This window comes from Macaca nemestrina, chromosome 4, assembly GCF_043159975.1.
Source record: "Macaca nemestrina isolate mMacNem1 chromosome 4, mMacNem.hap1, whole genome shotgun sequence".
Taxonomy (NCBI): Eukaryota; Metazoa; Chordata; class Mammalia; order Primates; family Cercopithecidae; genus Macaca; species Macaca nemestrina.
Genome location: NC_092128.1, coordinates 154,040,318 through 154,067,819, shown reverse-complemented (window position 1 = coordinate 154,067,819; position 27,502 = coordinate 154,040,318). Strand labels below are relative to the sequence as shown.

Here is a 27,502-nt window from a genome sequence, read left to right as displayed (position 1 = left end):
TGGGAGAGTCGGAAGCGCGGCGGCCGCGGAACCCTGCGAGTAGGTAGTGTCGGGCCCATGCAGGACGCAGAGAACGTGGCGGTGCCCGAGGCGGCCGAAGAGCGTGCCGAGCCCGGCCAGCAGCAACCGGCCGCCGAGCCGCCGCCAGACGAGGGGCTGCTGCGGCCCGCGGGGCCCGGCGCTCCGGAGGCGGCGGGGACAGAGGCCTCTAGTGAGGAGGTGGCGGTCGCGGAGGCCGGGCCGGAGCCGGAGCCGGAGGTGAGGACCGAGCCGGCGGCCGAGGCAGAGGCGGCCTCCGGCCCGTCCGAGTCGCTCTCGCCTCCGGCAGCCGAGGAACCTCCTGGGTCGCACGCTGAGCCCCCTGTCCCGGCACAGGGCGAGGCCCCGGGAGAGCGGGCTCGGGACGAGTGCGCCGACAGCCGGGCCCAGGCGGCGTCCGAGGACGCGGGAGGAAACGAGGGTAGCGCGGCCGAGGCCGAGCCCCGGGCGCTGGAGAACGGCGACGCGGACGAGCCCTCCTTCAGCGACCCCGAGGACTTCGTGGATGATGTGAGCGAGGAAGGTGAGGGCGCCCGGGGCAGGGCTGGCGAGCGGCGCGGGAGCGTGACTGGGGTTCCGGAGGTGGGAGATGTCGGGCTGTGCCACTGGTTCGTGCAGAAGTTCCAGCGAGGGTGTCCGTGTGTTCCTGGAAAGCCACCGAGGGAGGGGTTCCCGAGTGCCCTAGAAACGTTCTGAGACCCCAGCGCCTCCCCTTTTCTTTCCTAAAAAAGGGGACAGGATGGAGCTAACTTCGTGAGCCAGGGATTTGCATGACAACCAGAAATCTGAGAGGGTGGGAGAGGGCACAGGGGTACTCTGTTGTGGCTGGGTGTGCTGTGAGTGTAGCAGCTGGGGTTACAGCAAAAACCGAAGATCCGGTGTCAGGTTTGCGGGTCTGCGTGTCCCAGCTGACCAGTCAGACCTCCCGAGGTCTGGATCGGAGGAACAGGTTGTCGCAGAGCCGGTGATTTTGTCCTCCTGCCCCGCACAATTGTCCATCTCCAGGAGACTTCCCTAGTGGTACAGGCAGACCCTGTCAAATTCCAGTTTGGTTCTCCTTTATCCCCTCTGCTAAACCTGTAAGGCGAGTTATTTTTCCAGGTTTTAATATTGTTGATAACAGCCTGCTTTGCCTTCGTCTCAACCTTGATTGGATTTACAGGCCTATTTCTGCTTCCGCCTCAGAGAGCTCTTTTCCTAAAGTGACTTCTGATGAGAGCTGGTCTCATTTGTTTTTCTTTTGTTTTTAGCTCTCTTAAGCCTTTAAGTTGAGAAACACATCAGCCTCTGCGGATTGGCTAAGTTAATACTGGAGTGAGAAAAATAAAAATACCCTTGCTGACGCAGCCAGATATACACCAAGACAATTTAGGGAATAACGTGGAGTTGCCAACTTATAATTGAAACGTATTTTTAAAAGGCTATCAGAAATGCAAAAATCAGCCAGGTGTGGTGGTGCACACCTGTAGTCTCCGGTACTTGGGAGGCTGAGGCACGAGAATAGCCTGAACCCAGGAGTGGAGGTTGCAGTGAGCCAAGATCCCACTGCTGCACTCCAGCCTGGGTGACAGAGTGAGACCCTGTCTCAAAAAGTGAAAAATTAAAAAATAAAAAGGCTGTCAGTTACTGTGGCCATTATTATATTACACTTTTTTTTTTTTCATAGAAGACATTTTAGCAAGAAAAGCAGGAAGAACACCACAAACTAATGAAGACTTTGGGAACATCTAGTCTGCGCCCCTCAGTCCTGAGGAAATGTGTCCCTGAAGGTGGAGTAGGCTGCTGAGAATTCGCAGTGGGTTCGCTTTGCGTGGCTCACCAGACTCTCCTGCTCAGAACAGTGTTCTTTCTTTTTTTTTTTGAGACGGAGTCTCGCCCTGTCTCCCAGGAGTCTCACCCTGTCTCCTAGGCTGGAGTGCAGTGGCGCGATCTCGGCTCACTGCAAGCTCCGCCTCCCGGGTTCACGCCATTCTCCTGCCTCAGCCTCCCCAGTAGCTGGGACTACAGGCACCCGCCACCGCGCCCGGCTAATTTTTTGTGTTTTTAGTAGAGACGGGGTTTCACCGTGGTCTCGATCTCCTGACCTTGTGATCGGCCCACCTCATCCTCCCAAAGTGCTGGGATTACAGGCGTGAGCCACCGCGCCCGGCAGAACGGTGTTCTTTCTAACACTTCAGTAGTTGTTATAGTTTAAAATCAAAATTTTTGGTTTAATGATTATTTTGAGCCCTTGGAAATTCTGCTATTTTTTTAAAAGTATTATTTGAGCCCATCGAATTCAGATTTCTAATGTGTAAATTATTTCTGGAATTGGGAAGAGTTAGTGGATGCTAATATGACCACAAGGTTGGCCAGGCTGGGTGATGACTGTGGGTCCTCAGGGGTCCCACGTGGCCCTGAAGGTGCAGTGTTGGCCAGAGTGACAGGTGAGGCATCTGGTCCTGAGGACTAAGGCTCAGCAAGCAGGCTTTGTCCTGGCCCGCCTGGTTGTGGTAACGCAGGTGGGTTGTGTGCGTTATGACAAGAGCTGCCCTTCAGGGTCAGTGTGCAAGATAGTATATGAGTGTGTCAGTTCTTTCCAAAAGGGCCGAGTCTTCCAGATAGTATATGAGTGTATCATTTCTTTCCAAAAGGGCCGAGTCTTCCAGATAGTATAGTGTATCAGTTCTTTCCAAAAGGGCCGAGTCTTCCAGATAGTATATGAGTGTATCAGTTCTTTCCAAAAGGGCCGAGTCTTCCAAGGAGCAGACCAAAGGTGGCCTGGAGTCCCTGTCTTGCCTTCTTATTTTTTGGGTGCAGATTAGCATCTCAAACTGTAATCATCCTTTCAGTTTAATGTTTCAGCTGATCAGAATTTTAACTCTAAATGTCTTTTTTGCATTATTAACTATTCTTTTTGTTTGCTATTTAGTGTTGAGAATTGTTCTCTTCTTTTTTTCCTGGAGACAGGTTGGGAATCTGTGAGCCACGTGTCACCGATGCTTGGGCCGAGAGTGATGAAGGCGATGTGTCTTCATGGTGTAGTTACTTCATTTGTTTCCTTCCTAGGTGTGGGCTGGTTCTCCTAGACTAGACGCTTTGAGCTTGTGGGAAGGAGTACGCAGTTTGTGTAAAAGCTAAGCTTTTTATTGCAAGCCTTATAAATTCAGATCAGGCTTGTCAGGCCATTTAATTGTATGGTAAGTGCTTTAGAAGGTATCCTGGGATTTGACTAGTTTCCACAGCAGGGTGTCCGGCACTGCAGTGACTGGCAACTGCCTTTTTCCCCTTTTTTTTTTTTTTTTTTTTTTTTTTTTTTTTTTTTTTTTTTTTTTTTTTACATCTCGTTCCTCTCAATTTTAGCATCTTTGAAAATAAAATGGAGATTATTTTTTAGGGTAGTATTTTCAATATTTCCTTTTTTTTTTTTTTTTTTTTTGAGATGGAGTCTCACTCTGTTGCCCTGGCTGGGGTACAGTGGCTCACCGCAGCCTCTGCCTCCCCAGTTCAAGCGATTTTCCTGTGTCATCCTCCTGAACAGCTAGGATTATAGGCACCCATCACCACTCCTGGCTAATTTTTGTATTTTTAGTAGGGACGGGGTTTCACCATGTTGGCCAGGCTGGTCTCGAACTCCTGGCCTCAAGTGATTTGCCTTCCTCAGCTTCCCAAAGTGCTGGGATTAGAGGCGTGAGCCACCATGCCTGGTAAATTTTCAGTATTTCTGAAAGGTTTTTTTTTTGTGTTTTTTTTTTTGAGACGGAGTCTTGCTCTGTCACCCAGGCTGGAGTGAGCCACCATGCCCGGCCAACTTTTGAGAATAAATAAAGCGAAGAATATTTTCTGATATCTGCATATTTAGTATGTTGAAATTACTATTATTTTTAGAGATGGAATCTCACTCTGTTGCCCAGGCTGGAGTGCAGTGGCGCAATCTTGGCTCACTGCAGCCTCCATCTTCTGAGTTCAAGCAATTCTCCTGCCTCAGCCTCTCAACTAGCTGGAATTACAGGCGCCCACCACCATGCTTGGATCTTTTTTTTTTTTTTTTTTTTTTTGAGACGGAGTCTCACTCTGTCGCCCAGGCTGGAGTGCAGTGTCCGGATCTCAGCTCACTGCAAGCTCCGCCTCCCGGGTTTACGCCATTCTCCTGCCTCAGCCTCCCGAGTAGCTGGGACTACAGGTGCCGCCACCTCGCCCGGCTAGTTTTTTGTGTGTTTTTTTAGTAGAGACAGAGTTTCACCGTGTTAGCCAGGATGGTCTCCATCTCCTGACCTCGTGATCCACCCGTCTCGGCCTCCCAAAGTGCTGGGATTACAGGCTTGAGCCACCACGCCCGGCCTTTTTTTTTGTATTTTTATTAGGGACAGGGTTTCACCATGTTGGCCAGGCCAGTCTTGAACTCCTGGCCTCAGTAATCTGCCTGCCTTGGCCTCCCAAAATGCTGGGATTACAGGTGTGAGCCACTGAGCTTGGCCCTGTCCTGAATTCTGACTATGTGATGCTTTCCAAAAGCCCTGCGAGGCATTTCATCACATTGAGGACAGCTTCACGTACCACTAAGAAAAAAATACTGTTACTTAAACTCTGTGGGCATGGCAGCTCCCACCTGTAGTCCCTCCTACTTGGGAGGCTGAGGCAGGAGGGTTGCTAGAGCCCAGGAGTTCAAGGCTAGCCTGGGGAGCATAACAAGACCCTGTCTCTTAAAAAAAAAAAAAAAAAAAAAAAAGCTGTTTCAGGAACTTGTATATTCTCCAGTCTCCTAGTTTAAGTGCAGGTCTCTGCCCTGATAGTGTTTTTCTAAAAGGCTCTTTGTGATATAATAAGAAATGTGTATTTGGGCTCTGCCCTGGTTCTTGGCACACAACGTCTAAACACTTGGAATCTCCAAAGTGATAAGTGTCTTTTTGTAGACAAGTGAGATGATTGATGGCTGGGGCTCCTTGCCAGGGAACCAACCACGTGATTAGAGGGCGGGAACTTTTAGGGCTCCCCCTGCCCCCCAGAAGGAAGAGGCTGAAAGTTGAGTTGATCACCGGTGCTCAGTGATGTCATTAACTATGCCCATGTAATGAGATCTTCCTAGACACCAAAAAGGACCAGGTTCCGGGGGCTCCACGTGTGGGAACAGGTGGAGGCTCCTGCAGGGTGGTGGCCTGGAGAGCACAGGGAGGCTCTGCACTTCTCCTCCATCTGCCTGTTCGTCCGTATCCTCTGTAACGTCCGTGATAATAAGCTGGCAAACCTAGCTCCCTGAATTCTGTAAGCTGCTGTAGCAAATTAATGGAACCCAAGAAGCGGGGGGTAGTGGGAGCCCTGCTTTGTAGCCTGTTGGTCAGAACTGGAGGTGACAGCTCACTACTTGCGATTGCCATCTGAAACAGGGACCAGTCTTTGGGACTGAGCCTTCAGCCTGTGGGATCTGGTGCTGATTCCCGGTAGATCATGTCTGAATTGGATTAAGTAGAGGACACCCAGCTGGCAGCCCCTGGAAAACTGCTTGATGTGGGCCCCACATCCGGTGTCAGAAGTGTTGTGTTGAGTGTTGTGTGAGTCGGAAAAACACTTTGCTGTGTCCTTGTCTCCTGCAGTTTGGTTGTTTATCCTTAGAGCTTTTTAATATAAGGAATATTGGGCAAGGAGTTGTTCCGGACGAAGGTGCCTGTTGATGGGCCATTTGCAGTGGAGAGAGGTGGGGAAGCTCACCCCAGGCGTGCTTCCTCTGTTTTTTTTTCTTGATTCACTTGTGAATGGCCATCCAGTACACGGCCTGAAAACATGAACATCACCAGGAACAGGAGGTGGGAGAAGAGTTACTACTTTCATCCCAATTCACTCGAGAGAGGTTCCTCCTTGAATAATTTCTAGTAATTTGTATTCACAACACAAATGTGCTGTGAATATACTGAGCATTTAAATATTTACTTGTTTGCTGAAATCTTCCGTAAAAAGTCAGTTTTCACTGACATTGCGATGGGATTCTGCCTAGACGTTGCTAGAAACCTTTCAAAATCTAGGGATCTCTGGAAGCTCTAATATTGGATATTTTTTTTTTTTTTTTTTTTTTTGAGACGGAGTCTTGCTCTGTCACCCAGGCTGGAGTGCAGTGGCCGGATCTCAGCTCACTGCAAGCTCCGCCTCCCGGGTTTACGCCATTCTCCTGCCTCAGCCTCCCGAGTAGCTGGGACTACAGGTGCCCGCCACCTCGCCCGGCTATTTTTTTTGTATTTTTTAGTAGAGACGGGGTTTCACCGTGTTAGCCGGGATCGTCTCTCGATCTCCTGACCCGTGATCCGCCCATCTCGGCCTCCCAAAGTGCTGGGATTACAGGCTAATATTGGATATTCTTTAGACTGTCTTTTTCATTTGCATTTTGCGTTGTTAAAATCTTTTTGTTGTTATTCTTTTGTAGTCTTTGGTTATTGCCAGAACTTAATTGACCTGTCTTGACTGTTTACATTTCCATCAAAGGGAGAGAGGAGCGTTCCAGTCCCCGCAACTCGTGTTTAAAATCTGAACCAAGCCAGGGTTGGGATTTCTTTTGCTCACAGTGAAGCATTTAGATGATTCATTGGCTCTTCTTGGAGACTTGTTTAGTGTGCTCAGTTAATGTATTAATATTTTTCTTGGTAAAAATGATCATTTGAAAAATCTCTCTCTGGTTCAGAATTACTGGGAGATGTCCTCAAAGACCGGCCCCAGGAAGCGGACGGAATCGATTCGGTGATTGTAGTGGACAACGTCCCTCAGGTGGGACCTGACCGACTTGAGAAGCTCAAAAATGTCATCCACAAGATCTTTTCCAAGTTTGGGAAAATCACAAATGATTTTTATCCTGAAGAGGATGGGAAGACGAAAGGGTGAGTGTTCTCCCGTGGGAGAAGTCTCATCTGTGTCTGGCACGTCGTGATGAGGGAGTGTTGCAGGAGCTCCTTGCAAACACAGCTCCTGCCTCGCCCAGGCATGTGGGCCGTTCACTTCTTCAGGCCGCCCTCAGCTGGAAGCTCTCCAGAGCAGTGAATGAGAAGATGATAAAGTTTAAGTTAAGGTTTTAAAGTTTGTTTAAATTACCTAGAATAGACCAGCATCGTGGCTTACGCCTTAACTCCCAACACTCTTGAAGCCTGAGGCCAGGAGTTGGAGGCTGCAGTAAGCTATGATAACGTAGCTGCACTCCAGCCTGGGTGACAGAACAAGACTGTCTCTAAAATAAGTGAAGTAAAAACTAGAATAGTTTTAGTTTCTAGAAAAATTATCAAATGCAGGTAATGCTGCTGCATTTTCTGTGTTGGGCAGTCGATTGAGGGATGGCCTCTTGACCCTCAGCTACTCATGTTACAGTGAAACATTCTCTGAGGTCCTTTCTAATCTTGCCTGTTATACACAATATTAGACCTTTTTTTTTTTTTGAGACAGAGTCTTGCTCTGTCACCCAGGCTGGAGTGCAGTGGCGTGATCTCGGCTCACTGCAACTCCGCCTCCCGAGTTCATGCCATTCTGCCTCAGCCTCCCAAGTAGGTGGGAGTACAGGTGCCCACCACCACGCCTGGCTAATTTTTTTTGTATTTTTAGTGGAGACGGGGTTTCACCATGTTAGCCAGGATGGTCTTGATCTCCTGAGCTTGTGATCCGCCCGCCTTGGCCTCCCAAAGTGCTAGGATTACAGGCGTGAGCCACCGCGCCCAGCCTAGACTATTTTTAATTTTTTTTTTTTCTGAGACAGAGTCTCACTGTGTTGCCCAGGCTGGAGGACAGTGGCGTGATCTTGGCTCACTGCAACCTCCGCTTCCCAGGTTTAAGCAATTCTCCTGCCCCAGCCTCCCAAGTAGCTGGGATTACAGGCTTGCACCACCATGCTTGGCTAATTTTTGTATTTTTAATAGAGAGGGGTTTTGCCATGTTGGCCAGGCTGGTCTCCAATTCCTGACCTCAAGTGATCTGTCCGCTTTGGCTTCCCAAAGTGCTGGGATTGCAGGTGTGAGCCGTCGCACCTGGCCAAGACTTTTTTTTAAACAGCTCTGGAGATAATTGATATACAATAAATCTGCATAGTTTTAAAGTATACAATTTAATAGATTTTGATGTGTACATATCACGAAACCATTGCTACAGTAAAAATAATGGACTTTTTGATTAACTTTTCTATAATTTATGATAACAAAACTAAAGACTTTGGATCTTCTGGTTAGGGTTTCCCTCACTTAGGAGCTCCCTGGCTGTGGGTCTGTCCCCCGTGTGACTGCCTTAAGCTCGAGGCAGGAAGAGTAGCACAGAGACTCCTGGCACGGAGGGCTTGTCCGTGGAGAGGAGTGGGGCAGGCAGCGCGTACCTGCCTAACCTTACAGTGTGCGCGTGTGCCAATGGCCCTCTCTCACTCAGGTATATTTTCCTGGAGTACGCGTCCCCGGCCCACGCTGTGGATGCTGTGAAGAACGCCGATGGCTACAAGCTTGACAAGCAGCACACGTTCCGGGTCAACCTCTTCACAGATTTTGACAAGTGAGTTCAGACTTGGCCACAAGGAAGTAGACATTGACGTGCGAGTGAGCGGCTGTGTGTGGGTGGCTTGGTGCTTCTCAGTGGGTGCTGGTGCCTGTCAGGTTGTTCACGTCCTTTCTGGTCAGGCTGCCACAGGGCCGTTTCATAGCCCTGCCCCGTGCTTCTGGCCTGCAACACCCCTCCCCGTTATGCCAGTCACAGCCCTTGGGGTGGGCAGGCTGGAGCGCAGCAGGGCCATGCCGGACCCCCACGGGTGCTCTTTCTAGTCATCAGTTTCCTTTCTCCTCCAGGTATATGACCATCAGTGACGAGTGGGATATTCCAGAGAAACAGCCTTTCAAAGACCTGGTGAGTGGCCTGAAACCTGCATCTCAGCGGTTTAAAGAAATGCTGCTGGGTGTGGTGGCTCACACCTGTAATCCCAGCACTTAGGGAGGCTGAGGTGGGAGGATGGCGTAAGCCCAGGAATTCAAGACCAGCTTGGACAACAAAGTGAGACCCCCCTCTCTACAAAAAGTAAATAAATACATAAATTAGCCAGACCTGGCATTCACCTGTTTTCCCAGCACTTGGGAGGCTGAGGTGGGAGGATCACCGTGAGCTGGGAGGTTGAGGCTGCCGTGAGCTATGATTGTGCCACTGGACTCCAGCCTGGGCAACAGAGCGAGACCCTGTCTCAAAAAAAAAGAAAAGAAATGCTGGATGGTGTCTTGACTTGAGGTTAGAGTGTGACTTGGGAGTTAAGATGTGGACTGAATTTGTCATATCTTTAAGAGCAGTAGTTGTGAATGAGTTTTTTATTAAAATTAATGAAATGTTATATTCCTTGCCTTTTTTTTTTTTTAAGGGGAACTTACGTTACTGGCTTGAAGAGGCAGAATGCAGAGATCAGTACAGTGTGATTTTTGAGAGTGGAGACCGCACTTCCATATTCTGGAATGACGTAAAAGACCCTGTCTCAATTGAAGAAAGAGCGGTGTGTATTTGCTGCTGCTGGGGGCGGGGACTCACCTCTCCCATATTTCCTTAACAAAGTGGAACTTTGTTTCTATCAGAAAACTGGAAGAGCAGGTGATGTTATATTTTCTTTGAGATTACTTTCTGAAAACAACTTTTATTCCTCTTCCAGCTTTGAAGTAAATCCTGAGAAGTGAACAGGCTTTGTGTATCTCAGTTAAGAGTTTGCAGAATAGGCCGGGCGCGGTGGCTCAAGCCTGTAATCCCAGCACTTGGGAGGCCGAGGCGGGCGGATCACAAGGTCAGGAGATCGAGACCATCCTGGCTAACACGGTGAAACCCCGTCTCTACTAAAAATACAAAATATTAGCTGGGCGTGATGGCGGGCGCCTGTAGTCCCAGCTACTCTGGAGGCTGAGGCAGGAGAATGGCGTGACCCTGGGAGGCGGAGCTTGCAGTGAGCCGAGATCATGCCACTGTGCTCCAGCCTGGGAGACAGCGAGACTCCCTTCCAAAAAACAAAGAAAGAAAGAAAGAGTTTGCAGAATAGATTCATTGTAGGAGGAGTCTTTGTGTTTGCCATTTTGTTGTATTAATGTTGGCACTGCCTTTTTCTGCAGAGATGGACAGAGACATATGTGCGTTGGTCTCCTAAGGGCACCTATCTGGCTACCTTTCATCAAAGAGGCATTGCTCTATGGGGGGGAGAGAAATTCAAGCAAATTCAGAGATTCAGCCACCAAGGGGTTCAGCTCATTGACTTCTCACCTTGTGAAAGGTAAGCTGCTAGAAAAAAGATGATCTAGCTAATCCGGCTGTTGGAGTCTATGCTTTTCACCCCATGCCAGCCTTCTACAGGTGATCTTTCATTTTGCAGCATTTCAAACTTAGTAGAAAAATATAGGAGTAAGGAGAACACTAGTATGCTTTTTACTGAGATCTCACGTTCGGTTGCATTTATGTCGTCATCTTCTACACAGATATTTTGGTTGCATTTATGTCGTCATCTACACAGATATTTTTTCCTGAGCCATTTGGGAGTAATTTGAAGTAACGTGTCCCTTCAGCCCTGAATGTGTATTCCTGGAAATAGGATTTTGTTAGCATGACCACAGTGCAGGTGCTAACTTCAGGGATTTAACATTTGTTGAATACTTTAATGTATTGTCATATTCTGATTTTGTTACTTGATCTAATAATGTTCTGTATAATATTTACTTTCCTTCAGTTCAGGATCTAGTCTAAGGTCACATATTTTACAGATAAATTTTCCTGCCTCTGTCACCCAGGCTTGGCGCCACCTGGTGGCCCCATTGCAGGCTCATTGCAACCCCAGCCTCCCAGGGTCAGGCGGTCCTCCCACCTCAGCCTCCTGAGTAGCTGGGACCACAGGCACACGCCATGACATATGGCTAATTTTGTTTATTTTTTTGTAGAGATGGGGGAGGTCTCACTTTGTTGCACAGGGTAGTCTTGAACCCCTGGTGCCAAGTGATCCTCCTGCCTTGACCTCCCAGAGTGCTGGGATTACAGGCATGAGCCACTGCACCTGGCCGAGCCGTGGTTTTTGATCTAGCTAATCCGGCTGTTGGAGCTCTGCTAGGGAAAGGGGCAGTTGTGGAAGGCAGTGTGAGGACGAGCTGGGGCCACTGTTTTCGCCCTCACAGGTTGTGTCTGCCTTCTCCTCTGGTGTTGTAAGGGACCGTCTGTTACACACTTTGTGTGAACTGAGTGAGCAGGTGAAGTAGCTCCAGACAAACCAGCAGTCAGGTAAATCATGGCTGAGAGGAGCCCCCAGCCTCTGAAGTTTCCCATCAGACCTGTGCTGGCTTTCAAACTGGATGGGACTTTTTTTTTTTTTTTTTTTTTTTGAGACCGAGTTTCACTTGTCGCCCAGACTGGAATGTAATGGCACAGTATCGGTTCACTGCAACCTCCACCTCCCGGGTTCAAGCTATTCTCCTGTCTTAGCCGCCTGAGCAGCTGGGATTACAAGTGCCTGCCACCATGCCTGGCTAATTTTTGTATTTTTAGTAGAGACAGGGTTTCACCATGTTAAAGCTTGGTTGGCCATGGTTGGCCAAGCTTGTCTTGAACTCCTGAGCTTGGGTGATCTGCCTGCCTCTGCCCCCCAAAGTGCTGGGATTACAGGTGTGAGCCACTGCGTCCAGTCGTAGTTTTTTACCTTGTTAGTCTTTTTTTTTTTTGAGACGGAGTCTCTCTGTGTCCCCCAGGCTGGAGTGCAGTGGCGCGATCTCGGCTCACTGCAAGCTCCGCCTCCCGGGTTCACGCCATTCTCCTGCCTCAGCCTCCTGAGTAGCTGGGACCACAGGTGCCCACCACCGCGCTTGGCTAATTTTTTGTATTTTTTTTTTTTTTTTTTTTTGAGACGGAGTCTTGCTCTGTCGCCCAGGCTGGAGTGCAGTGGCGTGATCTCCACTCACTGCAAGCTCCGCCTCCCAGGTTCAAGCCATTCTCCTGCCTCAGCCTCCCGTATAGCTGGGACTACAGGCGCCCGCCACCGGGCCCGGCTAATTTTTGTATTTTTTTTAGTAGAGACGGGGTTTCACCATGTTAGCCAGAATGGTCTCGATCTCCTGACCTCGTGATCCGCCCGTCTCGGCCTCCCAAAGTGCTGGGATGACACGCGTGAGCCACTGCGCCCAGCCAATTTTTTGTATTTTTAATAGAGACGGGGTTTCACCGTGGTCTCGATCTCCTGACCTTGTGATCCGCCCGCCTTGGCCTCCCAAAGTGCTGGGATTACAGGTGTGAGCCACTGTGCCCAGCCTACCTTGTTAGTCTTAATGAAACATGAGTAAAGATAGAATTCCACACTGTGCCTCCCTCTAGATCACTCAGCAGCCTTTTGTGTGGGGCCTGTGAGATCTTTCTGTGCTGATCTTGGAGAAACCAGAGTGTCTGCAGTGTATTGACACCAGAATGAACAAGCGCTGCTGCTTCCCTCTTCCGCTTGGAACTCTTGGGGCCGGGCAGTGTGGGGTTGCGGGAGAGAGTTGGTTCCACGAGTTCTGACCGCGTGTTCTGGCCGCACAGACAGACTACGATCCTCTCGTGAGAGGAGGGTAGACATACAGTGTGGCCCCTCTCTTCTAGGTACCTGGTGACCTTTAGCCCCCTGATGGACACGCAGGATGACCCTCAGGCCATAATCATCTGGGACATCCTTACAGGGCACAAGAAGAGAGGTTTTCACTGTGAGAGCTCAGCCCATTGGCCTATTTTTAAGTAAGTGGACCATTGTAACGAGCTCTGTAGCCTGTGTCTTTTCATTGGAACACCTTGGCATTTGTTTCTTCTTCTTAGATGGAGCCACGATGGCAAATTCTTTGCCAGAATGACCCTGGATACGCTTAGCATCTATGAAACTCCTGTAAGTGGTCCCGGTGATGGAAAACGCCCCGTCCCATCCTTGCTTGTAACTGGGGTGTGGTGCTTTTCCGTATTTGTGCTAGAAGAGGAGGAGGAGGTTTCACAGATGCGTAGGAAAGTCCTGTCTCCTGTGCCTTTTTAACAAACCTTGCTCTGGGCAGAGCTCTTCAGTCACTCCTGCCCCCCTGGCACAGCCGTGGGGGGTCCTGGATGAGAGTTAATGCAGTGGGCTTCAGAACTGCAGTTCTCGGTGGTGGGTGGGTGGGTGGAATCATTGTCATCCTCTGTGTGCGCTGCCCTCTAGGCAAATTCACATCAGACTCTGGTTTCCTTTTGTAAAAAGTTAAGTGTGCTTCTGAGACACTGACGTGATTTGACTCAACTTTAGCCTTCCTTTTTTTTGGGCAGTCTATGGGTCTTTTGGACAAGAAGAGTTTGAAGATCTCTGGGATAAAGTGAGTATTCTTATCAATTTGGTGTCTTCTTGCGTTCAGGCTGCTTAACACAATACCATAGGCGGGGTGGCTTATGACAGCAGAGATTTCTTTCTCCCAGTTCTGGAGCTTGGGAGCCCGAGGTCAGGGTGCCTGCAGACCCATGGTGAGGGCCCACCTCCCTCCTCATGGACGGCCCCTCAGTCCAGCCTTCCCGGAAGAAGGCTTCCCGGGCTTCTTCTGTAAAAGCTGTCATCTCATTCCCGAGGGCTTCACCCTCAGGACCTCCCACCCCCAAAAGGCCCCACCCCATGCCATCACCCAGGGGGTTAGAATTTCACCCTGTGAATTCGGAGGACACAGACGTGGTCCATTGCAGTTGGTTTCCTTTATTTGTGCTCTCTCCTTTAGCACTCAGCTTTTTTTTTGTTGTTAAAGAGACAGAGTCTTGCTCCGTCACCCAGGCTGGAGTGCAGTGGTATGATCTCCGCTCACTGCAACCTCCACCTCCTGGGTTCAGGTGATTCTTCTGCCTCAGCCTCCCGAGTAGCTGGGACTGCAGGTGTCCACCACCATGCCTAGCTAATTTTTTATTTTTCACAGAGACAGTTTCACTGTGTTGGCCAAGCTGGTCTCAGAACTCCTGACCTCAAGTGATCCGCCCACCTCAGCCTCTCAAAGTGCTGGGATTACAGGCGTGAGCCACTACCCCCGGCCATTTTTAAATCTTTTTTGAGACGCAGTCTTGCTCTGTTGCCCAGGCTGGAGTATAGTGGTGTGCCTCCCAGGTTCAAACGATTCTGGTGCTTCAGCCTCCCGAGTAGCTGGAATTAACAGGCGCACCACCACCATGCCTGACTAATTTTTTGTATGTTTTAGAAGAAACGGGGTTTCACCATGTTGGCCAGGCTGGTCTTGAACTCCTGACCTCAAGTGATCCACCTGCCCGCCTCAGCCTCCCAAAGTGCAGGGATTACAGGTGTGAGCCACCATGCCCAGCCTAAGGTGAGTTTGTTCTGGACGCCAGGATGGAGGCTTGGGTCGATGGGCAAGGTTGCTCAGTGCTGGGCCCACCACCCTCAAGGCACCACTTCAGTGACCCCTTTCCTGTGCCCAGAAATGAATCTTCCAAGGCCAGAGCCTTGAGTCGGCTTCCTTCCATTTACCTCGTCTTTGACCTAGAAACTAGGGGGGTTTCCAGCCTTAAGGAAGAGAGGGGACTCTGCTTAGGCGAAAGGTTTTCCTATTGCTCTTCTGTCTGAGGCAGAGTTTGGGGAGCCTTCAGCTCATTTTCACCATCAAAGAATGGGCACGTTTTTATTTATCGGAAAACTTGGGACTAGTCAGTATTATAGCAGTGAACTACCAGCAATCCAAGGACATTGACGTGTCGTCTTTCATTTTTACATTCTTGGGCAAAATTATGGCTTATAAAATGAGAAGACCAGGACGTTGGTTCTCAGTAAATGCAAAACAGCACATAGTGTGTATAAAGCTGTTTTTCATGTAGGTGAGCTCAGGATCGTTCGTTCCTTACAGCAGCTTTTCTGTAGAGAGGTTGATACAGTGGAGGGAGTTGCCCTTTTTCTTGCTCATTCCTTATACTTGATTTGCCGGTTTCCCCATTTGCACCTTAATTAATCTTCAGATGACGTAATAGCCCGGTCAACCAGCCTACAACTTACTTGCGTCAAAGCAGCAGTGTGCGGTGTCTTAAGAGTGGGCTGACAGAGCGTAGGCTGGAGTCCCTATGAATCTGTATGTGATGGTGGGGTTGCTAATACTCTGTCTGCATTCATTCCCTGTTACAGTGAGCGCGGTAGTGCCCCAGGGTCCTGGTGAGGACCTGTGAAGCTGCCCGGCGGGAGTGCTCAGCGTCAGTTATAACAGCATTGAGCTTCTGTATAGCAAATGAGTTGTTTTATTTTCTTCTGCTTTTTAGTTTCATCACTTGGCCTTTGCTTTAGCGTTTTATTTTCCTGTCGTGCAGAGACTTTTCTTGGTCTCCTGGTGGTAACATAATCGCCTTCTGGGTGCCTGAAGACAAAGATATTCCAGCCAGGGTAACCCTGATGCAGCTCCCTACCAGGCAAGAGATCCGCGTGAGGAACCTGTTCAACGTGGTGGATTGCAAGCTCCACTGGCAGAAGAACGGAGACTACTTGTGTGTGAAAGTAGATAGGACTCCGAAAGGCACCCAGGTATGTAGATTCCCTCGGGAACTGGCGATTCGTTATCCTCAGCTCTGAAGTGGCCACCGTATTGTTTGGAGGTTGTTAATGGATTTTGTTTTGTTGTGTTTGTTTTTGAGACGGAGTCTTGCTGTCACCAGGCTGTAGTGCAATGGCCCGATTTTGGCTCACTGCAGCCTCCGCCTCCTGGGCTCAAGCGATTCTCTTGCCTCAGCCTCCCAAGTAGCTAGGACTACAGGCGTCCGCCACCAGACCTGGCTAATTTGTGTATTTTTAGTAGAGACAGGGTTTCATCATATTGGCCAGGCTGGTCTTGAACTCCTGACCTCAGGTCTGCCCACTTCGGCCACCCAGAGGGATGGGATTACAAGCGTGAGCCATTGTGCCCAGCTGAGAATACTATTGTCTTTTTGAGCACAAAGAGTAGTATACCCAGATTTTTTTTTTTTTTTGGTGGTTGATCATTTAATACTTATTTTATCAAAAAAATTACCTGAGTTGGCTGGGTGTAGTGGCCCGTGCCTGTAATCGCAGCACTTTGGGAGGCCAAGGTGGCCAGATCACGAGGTCAAGAGATTGAGACCATTCTGGCACACATGGTGAAACCCCATCTCTACTAAAAGTGCAATAATTAGCTGGGCATGGTGGCGCGCGTCTGTAATCCCAGCTACTCGGGAGGCTGAGGCAGGAGAATTGCTTGAACCCAGGGGGCGGAGGTTGCAGTGAGCTGAGAGATTGCGGCACTGCACTCCAGCCTGGCGACAGAGCCAGACTCTGTCTCAAAAAAAAAAAAGAAAAAAAAATTCCTGAGTTTTCCCTCTAATGGAAGTATTCCTCTTTGTTTTGTGTTAAAAAAGTTTTAATTGATAGGTAATTCACATGCCTTAAAACACCCCTTTAGAGTGGCGAACTGGTTCAGTGGCTTTTTGTGTGTTCAGAGTTGTGCAGCCAGCACCGCTCATTTCAGAACATTTTCATCGGCTGGGCGCGGTGGCTCCCGGGGTGGGAGGGAAGATAGCTTGAGACTAGGAGTTTCAGACCAGCCTGGGCAACACAGTGAGACCCCATGTCTACAGATAATTTTTAAAAGATAAAAAATAAGAAATGTTTTTGTCACCCTACAAAGAAACACCATGCCTATTAGCAGTTTCTCTGCCCAGCTCCTGGCATCACGAATGTCAGTGATTTCCCTGTTCTGGACGCACAGCTGGAATTGGATAGTATGCCGCCTTCTGTGTCTGATCTTCACGTAGCTCAGTGTTCCCACGGCTGGTCCGTGGTGCTGAGTCTGAACGGTAATCTCTTGTCTGGTGGACCACATTTCTTGGCCTCCTTCCTTTGTTGATGGACGTCAGGGCAATTTCCCCTTAGACTGCTGGAGGAGGGCAGGACTTCTTGAAGGTTATGGCTACCGGACACCCCACTGTCTGAAACGGTCTAACCAGCCCCACTGGTGAGCCTTTATGGCCCTCGGGATCCTGGTCCGCAGGCTGCAGTGAGGACCCTGGGACTGCTTGTGCCCGAGTGTGGCAGGCAGGGCGGCTTCTGGAGGTGGGATCTGGGTCAGAGTTACTTCGTGCATGTCCAGTGACTGCCGGTAGACGTGGCGCCGGCAGTTACCCTCCAACTGAACCGTCTTCGGTCCTGAGGGCTGTTTCTTTTATCACTGTAGATGCTCGTGTGTGTGAACCAAGCGTGCACACTGAATCTTTCGTTGTGAAGTTGACCTTTGATTTGAACCTTTGTCTCATAGTTTCACTGTCCAAAATGTCACCCCTTCCCCCTTTTTTTTATACAGGGTGTTGTCACAAATTTTGAAATTTTCCGAATGAGGGAGAAACAGGTACCTGTGGATGTGGTCGAAATGAAAGGCAAGTTGTATTTTAGTCACTTTGAGGTGAATGGCGCCTCTGTGCTGTTTACTCTTGGCTTTTAACACTTCCATGCAAGGGATTGTCTGAGCAACAGAGTCAGGACTGTGAGCCCGCACCATGAGTAGCCATCTCCAGGTCATAGAACGTGTTTAGAGCCTGGGCAATGTAGTGAGACCCTCTCTGTACAAAAAAAATAAAAAAATTAACCAGGCGTGGTGGGCAGCGGTAGTCCCAGCTGTTCCAGACACTGAAGTGGGAGGATCACTTGAGCCCAGGAGCAGAGGTTGCAGTGAACTGAGATTGCGCCCCTGCACTCCAGCCTGGGTGACAGAGCAAGACTCTGTCTAAAAAAAAGAGAGAAGAGATTGAGCCTGTGTTCTGGTTAGGCTTTTTGTTTTGCCATGGAAAAAAGGAGGAAGGAAGGACAAAAATAGAGAGGTGAGAAAACGTGAAACCTGGCCACCTTTCCAGGTAGGAGACTGGAAGTGAGGATCCCACTGTAGGTGCCACACTGGGTGCGAGGGAAGCGGCACCCACAGCTGCCCACGTCAGGCTCCTGCGGTCCCGCTGTGGGCGTCCTGCCGTGGAGGTCCCGCCGTGGGGGTCCCGGTGTCCCGCTCAGGGAGAGAGCAGTTTCACATAGGTCACTCCACATGAGTGGAAGCAGCTGTCTCTGAAACTCCAGGAATGTGCACCTTCCCTGCTGTTGCTTGCTCTCTGGTCCTTTTAATGAACTTTTAAACGTTGGAGGATATTTCTCTGTGGTTGAGTAGTGAACATTTTAACTGATCAAGAGCATTGGGTTCTGAGTTGACTAAAAAGGGAGTGGTCTGTTTTGTCCATTTTAGAAACCATCATAGCCTTTGCCTGGGAACCAAATGGAAGTAAGTTTGCCGTGCTGCATGGAGAGGCTCCGCGGATATCTGTGTCTTTCTACCACGTCAAAAACAACGGGAAAATTGAACTCATCAGTAAGTAGCCTAGTCCCTTTTTCTCTTCTGAACAGGTCAGCACGAATCATGACTCAGTTCCTGCCCAGCAGTGAGCATTTGACTGGCCTAGGACCACTGCTGAGCAGGCCGGGACTCGCCTGTGAGTGGGGCGTTGTGGGCTTGGCTGATGAAGTGAGCGATGGCCTGGAGGTGCTGCCTCCTTGTGGGGTGCTTCTCTGAGCCCCGTTGGGCCCTCACGTTTAAGCAAGTATTTCTAAGGCTTCCATTCTCTGCCATCGTCTGGAGTGAAGCTTTTTCCCTTCTGGCTGTAGCTGTCGTCCCTGGGCTCAGGGTCACTTCCTGTGGACATGCTCCTGCCAGTCCCCAGTCTGAGTCGGGTGGCTCTGACCAGGGTGTGCAGAGCTGTTGCACACGGCTGTGCCCTGCCCCGTGCACCTGGTTCCAGGGGCACCACACTGCACCCACCTGGGGCTTGCTCCTCAGTGGTGCGGGGACGCTCTCCCGTCTCATGGTAGCTGCCGCCTGTGCCCTCAGCTCCTCACTTCATCCTGGGGTCTCTGCTCAGCATAGAGCCTGGTGCCCGCGGGGATTGAATGAGCCATTGTTTGTTGCTTCACAGGCGTGGTGTGTGTGTGGCAGCCGGGAGGTGGTGATGGGCTGTGTTCCTCACCCACAGGACTCTGGCTGCCAGGTGCCCTCCTGCAGAGCCATAGGTTTGGCCCTGTACTTGGAAGGGGTTGGAATCTCCTGGCCGCACCTTTTGCAGCATGATTCTGTGAGGAGTTTAGTTTTCACTTTGCTAGAGCTTGGCAGGGTGTGTGGTGCCCTCAGTTGGCAGTGGATCACAATTAGCTGTTTCATTAATTCCGGTTGATGTAAACATATGGGCAGTTGCAGACTGTCCAGAGACTTGCGTAAGTCTTCTAGGTCATAAAACGTACGGCAAGCAGAGGCACCTTGTACCTTCCAAACGTGTAGTGTGACATGCCTCTCCTGAGGTTTGGCATGGACTCTGGGGCCACTGTGTGGGCTCTGTTCCATTCCTGTGACTGTTGGGGTGTTCGTTTGTACAAGTCTGAGACCCCTGCCCCTGCCGGGGTGCACTGCCCTGCTCCGTCTCCTCCCCTTCTCCCCACATCAGCCTGCCCCACGCCTCTTTTTTTGGATGTACCGCAGGCTGAGGAGAGAGAGGCCACAGGTTGTCAGCTCTGTCTGAGACGCAGGGAGCATGTGCTCTGAGGGGGACTTGAGCCCAGCCCCAGCTGGCCTTCTCCCCGCTCCCGTGGCTCTGCCTGAGATCCCTCCTGGAAGTAAGAGTTAGTACCTGGAAAGGTGATGACTAGTCAGTTTCAACAAGCATAGCTTATCCAAAGACGCCTTGTCGCTAGGAGAGTGGCTTTAGTCTTTCAGGGTCACGTGTCTCTGACGTCTTCTCCCTGCTGGGGACCCTGCAGCAGTGAACATTTGCCGTAAAGGGAATTCTTTGTCCAGTTACCTCAGGAAATAAGATAGTCTTGTTTTGAAGTACCCCTGTCATATCTTCTTTTTTTTTTTCCCATTTAAAGTGTGGATCGTGACTCGGGGTGCTTAGCGATGGACTTTGTAAAACTGTTTTCCGAGGTGGTTCGGCATTACTGGCTCTGCCCACATGGGCAGCTTGAGCTACAGCCAAGTCCTCCAGCCTTGGCGGCCCCGGCACCGTGGAAGCCTCGCAGCTCGTGACGGGCGCTCTCTTTCCTTTCAGAGATGTTCGACAAGCAGCAAGCAAACACCATCTTCTGGAGCCCCCAAGGACAGTTCGTGGTGTTGGCGGGCCTGAGGAGGTAGGTGTACACGCTCTGAGCCTGTCCGCCTTGTGAGCAGCACTCGGCCTGCTGTGGCAGAGACCCTCAGGCGCCTGCACCAGCTTCTTGGTAGAGGGAGTATTGTGCACTGAGAGGGTTACCCCGGTGTCAGTGGATGGGAGTTTATGAACCTTTGCGGACCCATGGCACTCCAGGACTCGGGCCAAGCCAGGATAGATTGAAATAAGCGCTTGTGTGGGGCGCGGTGGCTCACGCCTGTAATCCCAGCACTTTGGGAGGCTGAGGCAGGTGGATCACGGGGTCAGGAGATCGAGACCATCCTGGCTAACACGGTGAAACCCCATCTGTACTAAAAATACAAAATATTAGCCAGGCTTGGTGGCGGGCGCCTGTGGTCCCAGTGACTTGGGTGGCTGAGGTGGAAGAATGGCGTGAACCCAGGAGGCAGAGGTTGCAGTGAGCTGAGATCGCGCCACTGCACTCCAGCCTGGGTGACAGAGTGAGACTCCGTCTCAAAAAAGAAGAAATAAGCGCTCGCAGATGCTTTCGTGAAGTGACCAGGCAGACCCGTCTGCGAGTTGTGGTTCTTCGTGGTTAAACAAGTGCCTTCCAGCAATCCAGTTACCACCCCCAGGGGTTCAGTCCCGTGTCTTCTAGCAGGAAGGGTATTCGTTACACAGCTGTGAGGCTGCCTTACCTCTGTGGTTTGTGTCACGTGCTGGTCTCAGCTGTGTTCCAGCAGTGTGTCGAAATCGTGGAGAAACTTCCAGCTTAAAGAGTACCCTTTTGTTGCTGCTCTCCCTTGCTTCATTGTGCACACTTGATGCTATATTTTTGAAGGCTTACTTAGCCCCAGATAACATTTCCAGTAAAAATAATAGTGATGGCAGACGTGTGTACTACTCACCACACACTCTGCATCTGTGACTTGGTACGTCTCACGGTGGCCACCAGAGGCTGTTGCCGTGCTTGTTTCCATGTTAACGCCGAGGCTGGCTCCCTGGGGACCCCATGCTGCAGCACCTCTCAGGAGTGGGATGCCAGGAGGTACACGTCTCCATGAAGCCTGACGGTCCTGTCTGTCTCTGCAGTATGAATGGTGCCTTAGCGTTTGTGGACACTTCGGACTGCACGGTCATGAACATCGCAGAGCACTACATGGCTTCCGACGTCGAGTGGGATCCCACCGGACGCTACGTCGTCACCTCTGTGTCCTGGTGGAGCCATAAGGTGCAGGCCCGTGGGCATAGCTTTGGCTGTGGATAGAAGCAGGGATTGCCGGCTGGCTGCTGACTCTGGTGCTGCCCTGGGACCTTGGGGAAGGGGCACAAGCCTCTGTGTTTAACAGAAGCCTTGGCTGGTGTTCGTGGCAGGAGGAGGAGGATTCTGGGTTGTAGAAGAGGTGGCGCCGAGTGCAGGAGCAGCTCCCGCTCATGGTTGCAGGGCGGGTGGGGGTCTTACCCTGGGCCTGGGGACCCTTGAAAGGTAGTGAGAATGTGTCATACACAAGTGTTTTTCTGCAGAGAGGAGTCACTTCCTTTGAAGTCTGAACAAAGTTCTGTAACCGCAGACGTTAAGATCTCTTTGGGGTCATTGGTTGAGTCCAGCTGCTGCGTTGCCCACAACGCTTATTCCAAAACTGCTGGTTAAATTTGTCGAGGACTTTCAGTATTTAATGACTTGTAAAACATTGATGGAGGTATTGACACTGAACCAGTCCATGCAAATAGAGCCTGTGAGACCAAACTCGGGTAATTTTGTTTAATGAGATACAGAACTCTTAGGAGTATCAGCTTCCCAAATACGACTACAAGTGTCGAGAGTTAGAAATCTTCACGTTGGAATGAGGATATGTTGATGGCAGCCTCTGTTCAGATACGTTGAGATGTCACTTTGGTGGGGCCCACCTCAACCCTTGAAATCACCTTAGGCCAGGCACAGTGGCCCACACCGGTTGTCCCAGCACTTTAGGAGGCAGAGACAGAAGAATCACTTGAGCCCAGGAGTTTTGAGACGAGCCTGAGCAACAGCGAAACCCTAGCCCCATTTTAAAAAAATAAAAAAGACCTTTTAAGTTGTTGACCACTCTCCTTGAGGTATACACACTTAGCTCCCAAAATGCCGGGCTGCAACAAGATGTCTATGCCGAGGGCCAGCGAGTGCGCCCTCCTTCATGAGAGAGGCCTGCTGTGAAGAGAGCGGAGCCTGGTGGCGCGTAGTGATGCAGTTAGCTTACATCCAGCACAGGCTTCAGCACAGCTCACACCCGGCACAGTGCTCCGCACAGCTCACACCCGGCAGAGGGTTCAGCACAGTTCACACCCGGCACAGTGCTCCGCACAGCTCACACCCGGCAGAGGGTTCAGCACAGTTCACACCCGGCACAGTGCTCCGCACAGCTCACACCCGGCAGAGGGTTCAGCACAGCTCACACCCGGCAGAGGGTTCAGCACAGCTCACACCCGGCACAGGGCTCAGCACAGCTCACACCCGGCACAGGGCTCAGCACAGCTCACACCCGGCAGAGGGCTCAGCACAGCTCACACCCGGCAGAGGGCTCAGCACAGCTCACACCCGGCGCTGGGTTCAGCACAGCTCACACCCGGCGCTGGGTTCAGCACAGCTCACACCCGGCGCTGGGTTCAGCACAGCTCACACCCGGCGCTGGGTTCAGCACAGCTCACACCCGGCGCTGGGTTCAGCACAGCTCACACCCGGCAGGGGGCTCAGCACAGTTCACACCCGGCACGGGGCTCAGCAGCGCAGTGATGCAGTTAGCTTCCATCCGGTCCCGGGTTCCGCACAGCTTATATCTGGCGTGGGGTGCAGCGGCGCGTGGTGGTGCAGTTAGCTTCCATCCAGCATGGGGTTCGTGTTGCCAGCAGGACCGCGCAGGCCTGTGCTGTGATGAGCGCTGCTGCGACTGCTCTGTGCCCTGCACTCTGGGTCGACTGCATCACTGAGGTGTCTTTCACTGACTGCCCACCTCCGCTGCTGTTGGCTCTGCACAGGCAGAGCTTTGTTTGCTTCACACGTGTCCCCGATACCCAGGACCTTGTGCAGCAGTGACATAGTCACAGTTGTGGCTCTGCTGATCCCTCTGTGTCCTGGTGTGGCCCTGCCCTCGCCTAGGTGGACAATGCATACTGGCTGTGGACTTTCCAGGGCCGCCTTCTGCAGAAGAACAACAAGGACCGCTTCTGCCAGCTGCTGTGGCGGCCCCGGCCTCCCACACTCCTGAGCCAGGAGCAGATCAAGGTCAGCGTCCCCCCATCCCCGCTGCAGGGCACTGGAGGTGATTGTGGCATTGAACAGTAGTCAGTTTTTCTGTTATTGTTAGGGTGGTGAGTGGAGGATAGAAACGTGACATTTGCAAGGACGCCTTGAAGAGATGCAGGAACAGTGAGAACTGAATGGAATAGAACAGCTCTAGGAGAGTAGCCTGAGGCCTCCAGCTTGTTTAGGGGAGTTTTGCATGAACCCGTGGGGTAGATGAAAAGATACCAGGGCCATGAAAAAGTCCTGGTGGGAATAGAAGCGGCTTGTCGGGGGTTTACATAATTGTGGTAAAATAGGCCGATAGGTCAGAGCGAGGAGGAGGGTTAAATCCCAGGAAGAAAGTCTGAAGAAAGATGGAGGAAGGAGCGGGCGCGAGCACTCCTGAGAAGCTGTTCTATGAATGACCCTGGGTGTCACCTCATGTCGGCAACTCTGAAGATTGCATTTGTGCTTCTTGCTTGGAATGTTAAATCCTGAGTGGCGGGTCTTTTGTTTCAGCAAATTAAAAAGGATCTGAAGAAATACTCGAAGATCTTTGAACAGAAGGATCGTTTGAGCCAGTCCAAAGCCTCAAAGGTGAGCCTTGTTCCCCAAAGGGAGGGCCGTGCTGGGACATCTGCTGCCGTGGCAAAGGCGGGCCCGCATCAGGGCTGCAGGCGGCGCTGTGTGTGTGCGCAGAGTTGCTTCTGCCCTGAAGACACTGGTTCTGTTTCTCCCCTAGGAGGAATGCAGTGGGGAACTGGGGCTGGCACAGGGGCCTGGAGTTGCGACCTCACTGCTGCCTTGTGGGCGGGGGACAGTGTTGGGGGAAGAGTGAGAATGAGGGAAAAGTGAAAACGAATGGAGTGGCCATTACTGCTTGAGCGCCTCCAAATGCTGTCATCCTGGCACTGTCCACCTGGGTATGGGCTCTTCGCGATGGGGAGGCACGTGTCTTACCAGTTCTGTGGCTTTCCCTAACCTCACGCATAGGAATTGGTGGAGAGAAGGCGCACCATGATGGAAGACTTCCGGAAGTACCGAAAAATGGCCCAGGAGCTCTATATGGAGCAGAAAAACGAGCGCCTGGAGTTGCGAGGAGGTAACGTAGAGATCCCTCTGTCACCAGGAGCTGGCCCTTCCGCCGCCCACAGGCCACGGTGCACGCGGACTCCTGCGTTCTTCCCACTGGCCTCGGTGGTGCCACTCGGCATGTGCCCCTGTGGGTGACCTGCGCCCTTTGTCCTCTCAGGTGTGGACACTGACGAGCTGGACAGCAACGTGGACGACTGGGAAGAGGAGACCATAGAGTTCTTCGTCACTGAGGAAATCATCCCTCTTGGGAACCAGGAGTGACCTGGGAGCGCTGTGGTGAGCGTCTGCAGGGGGCGCGGCGGGGTCCCCGTTGGCTGCTCTCAGCTGCTTCTGTTATCCCATCACTGAGAAAGCACCTTCTTTAAGGCAGAGGTGAAGCCCCAGTGTCGTGTGCCCAGGGTTAGCTGAGCCTCGTGTGAAATGTGGAGTCGGTGCCGACGTGGCCTCGACTGCTCCCTCTGATCACATCGAAGATGATGCCTTTCAGGCCATGCTGGGTGAGGGAGGAGCCGTGGCCAGGTGCTGGGAAGTGCTAGGAAGAGGAGGGTGGCCGTGCCTGGCCATTTCCTGACGCCTGTGCTAGTGATGGCCGCAGTGTGTCCACCAGACAGAAACGCTGGCGTGCGCGGCTGCGACTCTGGTTCTGGCAGTTCTGAGAGGAGCCTTCCAAGTCGGGGGCTGGGGAGCAGAGTGCGGGAGCTCCTGAGTCCTGGGGGCCTCCGTGCCTCACAGCATGGGCATGTGTGGGACAGAAGGCCTAGTGGGGTGTCTGAGGGTGGCCTGGTTGCTGTCCTCAGGGCGGGACCATGAGTGAGCAGGGGTGGCATATGGGCTCGGCTCTCTGTGGCCAGGGCGGCTCCTGTTGCGGGACTCAACGTCAGCCCCAAGGCGATGTTCAGGGGCTCCCTCAGCATTTTGAGGTGCTGTTTAGGGCCGCCATGTGTGCCTGTCCAGGGGGCAGACTGCACCCGCTGCTCCCGCACTGAGCTGCAGGACAGAACGTCAGCCGCGGTTCCTCTGTTGCAGTGCGGCCGCGTGTGGTATGTGGAGCCGAGGCCGTCCTGCAGGAAGCCCACGTGACTGCCGCTGCCTCCCCGTGCTCTGTGGCTCTGGACTGTGACCGCGCCTGGATTCTGCCATTGCGACACGTTTTTGTGCCTTTCAGCCCCTGGTGTCTGCAGTGGGGTGTTTAAGGCACCCGCTTCCACTTCTTTCTTCTTTTTTTTTCCCTGAGATGGAGTCTCGCTCTGTTGCCCAGGCTGGAGTGCTGTGGCGCAGTCTCGGCTCACTGCAAGCTCCGCCTCCCGGGTTCCCGCCATTCTCCTGCCTCAGCCTCCCGAGTAGCTGGGACTACAGGTGCCCGCCACCTCGCCCGGCTAATCTTTTGTATTTTTAATAGAGACGGGGTTTCACCGTGTTTGCGAGGATGGTCTCAATCTCCTGACCTCGTAATCCGCCCGCCTCGGCCAAAGTGCTGGGATTACAGGCGTGAGCCACCACGCCCGGCCCACTTCTTTCTTGTTTGGAGTTTTCTGTCGGAACCACTGGTATTGGCTCTGTAGACTCTTAGCAACGCCGCCGGCAGCACCTTCTGCGCCCAGTGATGTTTCCACGGTGCCTGTACACAGCTGAGCGGCGTTTCCGTTGAAGGACTTGCATCCCCATCGCGGGCAGTGCTGGACGTGTCCCGGAGACCCACCGGGAGGGCGCCGCCATGCCTCATACCCCCACCGTGCAGGTTGTGGCCGGTTTTCTCCACAGGTTGAACGTGGAAATAAAAGCAAACTTGTATGAAACACCCGTCTTTCTCCTCTCTTTGAATGTAGATAGTGACCTTGAACTTGGTGCCTGCCTCCCTCCCCAGTGGCAAGGGCCTGCTTGCCCAGCCAGACCTCCGCAGGGCCCTGTCCTGTCCAGTCATCACACACACTTGGCCACCCTGTGTCCGGCGATGCACTAGGCACGCCAGTCTCTTCGGTTGTGTTGTTTTCTGTGAAAGATGCTGGTCGTTTTCCGTGGTGAGAACCGTGTGACTTTTCCCTGGACTTAGACATGTTGGGAAACTTGTATTGAGAATGGTCAGTTCTGCCCGTTTTTTAATTTTTAGACGGTGTCTCGCACTGTTGCCCAGGCTGGAGTGCGGTGGCACGATCTTGGCTCACTGCAACCTCCTCCTCCTGGGTTCAAGCGATTCTCCTGCCTCAGCCTCCCACAGTGCTGGAATTACAGGTGTGAGCCACCATGCCCACCATGCCCGGCCAGTTCTGCCCATTTTTATGCGGTCATCTTGAAATTGTTTCCTGTTGGGAAGGGAGCACATAAATTGGGGGAATTTCAGCCCCTCCTGTTTACAGGGTCTTACTTCCCAGCAGCACCTGTGACCCTGCAGTTTCATCCACCTCTTCAACTTGTCAGACCTGAGGCAGCACTCAGAACTCACAGCCAAGGGATGTTTACAAACCTAAGGCAATGTCTGGAGACGGAGGGGCTGTAATTCACGGGGCAGAGGACCCAAGCGCCTGCCGCCCTGGAGGAGTGGCCTAGAGCCTCGGGTCCCACGGTCTCCCAGGTGTGTGGAGGGTGCCTTGGTGCATTTTCTTTTTTATGAGCCCTACGTTTCTCTCATCTGTGATTCTAAAATTGTAGAATGGTTTCAATCCTGCCGTTTGTCCTGTGTCCCTCCAGTGCACATTTTATTAGTAATTCTTGTTTACACTCACGCTGCTTAAACTCTAGTGTGCCAAGAAACAGTTTTTCTGATTTCATGGAAAGAAAGACACAGAGTTCTACCACATGACAGATTGTGGTAGAACTGTCATGGTAGAACAGACCTTCTAAAAACATTAACTTCCCACTTTTAAATGTACTAGTTGTCATTGTTGCATATAATTCATAAATAAAAGATTTCTGAAGACCTCGTGTTGGTTTTAACTTTGCTACGGTAGACGTGGATCTCCCAGAGCCAGCCTGCTGCGGAGGGACTTCCTGGGTATCAGGGTCCCCAGGGCTGGCAGGCTCAGGACG

General features: G+C 51.7%; 1 protein-coding gene across 2 annotated transcripts; it reads left to right on the top strand.

The window, feature by feature from the left end:
- LOC105483400 (eukaryotic translation initiation factor 3 subunit B) lies at positions 1-26,274 on the top strand. Of its 2 annotated transcripts, XM_011744253.3 has the most exons (20): positions 3-258; positions 376-562; positions 6,686-6,878; positions 8,398-8,517; positions 8,808-8,865; positions 9,365-9,493; positions 10,095-10,252; positions 12,592-12,723; positions 12,802-12,868; positions 13,276-13,322; positions 15,292-15,502; positions 17,292-17,364; positions 18,216-18,338; positions 20,065-20,143; positions 21,217-21,355; positions 23,258-23,383; positions 23,903-23,980; positions 24,377-24,485; positions 24,636-24,754; positions 25,505-26,274. In XM_011744253.3, the coding sequence occupies exons 1-19, from the start codon at positions 58-60 to the stop codon at positions 24,737-24,739; spliced, it is 2,334 nt and encodes a 777-aa protein (XP_011742555.2). In that variant the 5' UTR covers positions 3-57; the 3' UTR covers positions 24,740-24,754; positions 25,505-26,274. The 2 variants fall into 2 exon arrangements, with proteins under 2 accessions (XP_011742554.2, XP_011742555.2); XM_011744252.3 differs by having other exon boundaries at positions 1-562.
- Positions 26,275-27,502: the final 1,228 nt, after the last annotated feature.

Coding starts and splice junctions, on each gene's coding strand:
- LOC105483400 (XM_011744252.3), top strand. CDS start 58: ATGCAGGACGCAGAGAACGTGGCGGTGCCCGAGGCGGCCGAAGAGCGT. Junction 8,866..9,364: donor AACAGCCTTTCAAAGACCTG/GTGAGTGGCCTG, acceptor TTTTTTTTTAAG/GGGAACTTACGTTACTGGCT. Junction 24,486..24,635: donor GCGCCTGGAGTTGCGAGGAG/GTAACGTAGAGA, acceptor TTGTCCTCTCAG/GTGTGGACACTGACGAGCTG.